At 51.1% G+C, this 1240-nt stretch overlaps 1 protein-coding gene across 1 annotated transcript; it reads right to left on the bottom strand.

Annotated features, from left to right (window-relative positions):
• Window positions 1-324: 324 nt before the first annotated feature.
• LOC103164371 (keratin-associated protein 10-3) lies at window positions 325-774 on the bottom strand. Its single transcript, XM_027420890.1, has one exon. It carries the CDS (start codon window positions 772-774, stop codon window positions 325-327), a length of 450 nt encoding a protein of 149 aa, XP_027276691.1.
• Between the last annotated feature and the right edge of the window lie 466 nt (window positions 775-1240).

The following is a 1240-nucleotide window of genomic DNA, read 5'->3' as shown; positions in this document are numbered from 1 at the left end:
CTTGCAGGCCAGAAGAGATGTACATTCTCTGGAGCTAGAGTCACAGGAGGTTGGAAGTCTTGTAACATGGTACTGGGAACCAAACTCAGGTCTTCTGCAAGAGCAACAAATGCTCTAAACTTCTGACAACCCTGGCAGCACCCTTATAACCTCCTAGTGCTGCCCTTATCTAATGACAAATCCTTCCCTGCCCCCCAATATTTTGAATGGGGCTCTTTGACACAGAATGGCTGTCTTATTTTCCTCAGCCTGGACTTAACCGGAAATCAAAAGTCTCTAGGCGCTGGAGAGATGGCTCTGGCGAAGAAGACTTGATGGCCACTTCTAACCTCCCCACATGCACACAGCATACATGCACACGGCATACATGTACACGGCATGCATGCACACAGCATACATGCACACAGCATACATGCACACGGCATACATGCACACGGCATACATGTACACGGCATACATGCACACGGCGTACATGCACACGGCATGCATGCACACGGCGTACATGCACACGGCATGCATGCACACGGCGTACATGCACACGGCATGCATGCACACGGCGTACATGCACACGGCATGCATGCACACGGCGTACATGCACACGGCATGCATGCACACGGCGTACATGCACACGGCATGCATGCACACGGCGTACATGCACACGGCATGCATGCACACGGCGTACATGCACACGGCATGCATGCACACGGCATACATGCACACGGCATACATGCACACGGCGTACATGCACACAGTATACATGTACACAGCGTGCATGTACACAGCGTGCATGCACACAGCATACATGCACAAAGCATACATGCACACAGCATGCATGCACACAGCATACATGCACACAGCATGCATGCACACAGCATACATGCACACAGCGTACATGCACAAAGCAAACATGCACACGGCATACATGCACACGGCATACATGCACACGGCGTACATGCACACAGTATACATGTACACAGCATGCATGTACACAGCGTGCATGCACACAGCATACATGCACAAAGCATACATGCACACAGCATACATGCACACAGCATACATGCACACAGCATACATGCACACAGCATACATGCACACAGCGTACATGCACACGGCATACATGCACACGGCATACATGCACACAGCATACATGCACACGGCGTACATGCACACAGCATACATGCACAAAGCATACATGCACACAGCATACATGCACACAGCATACATGCACACAGCATGCATG

The sequence above is a fragment of the Cricetulus griseus genome, chromosome 6, assembly GCF_003668045.3.
Source record: "Cricetulus griseus strain 17A/GY chromosome 6, alternate assembly CriGri-PICRH-1.0, whole genome shotgun sequence".
Taxonomy (NCBI): domain Eukaryota; kingdom Metazoa; phylum Chordata; class Mammalia; order Rodentia; family Cricetidae; genus Cricetulus; species Cricetulus griseus.
The sequence above is the reverse complement of the archived record's forward strand: the minus strand, read 5'-3'. Positions and strand labels throughout refer to the sequence as shown.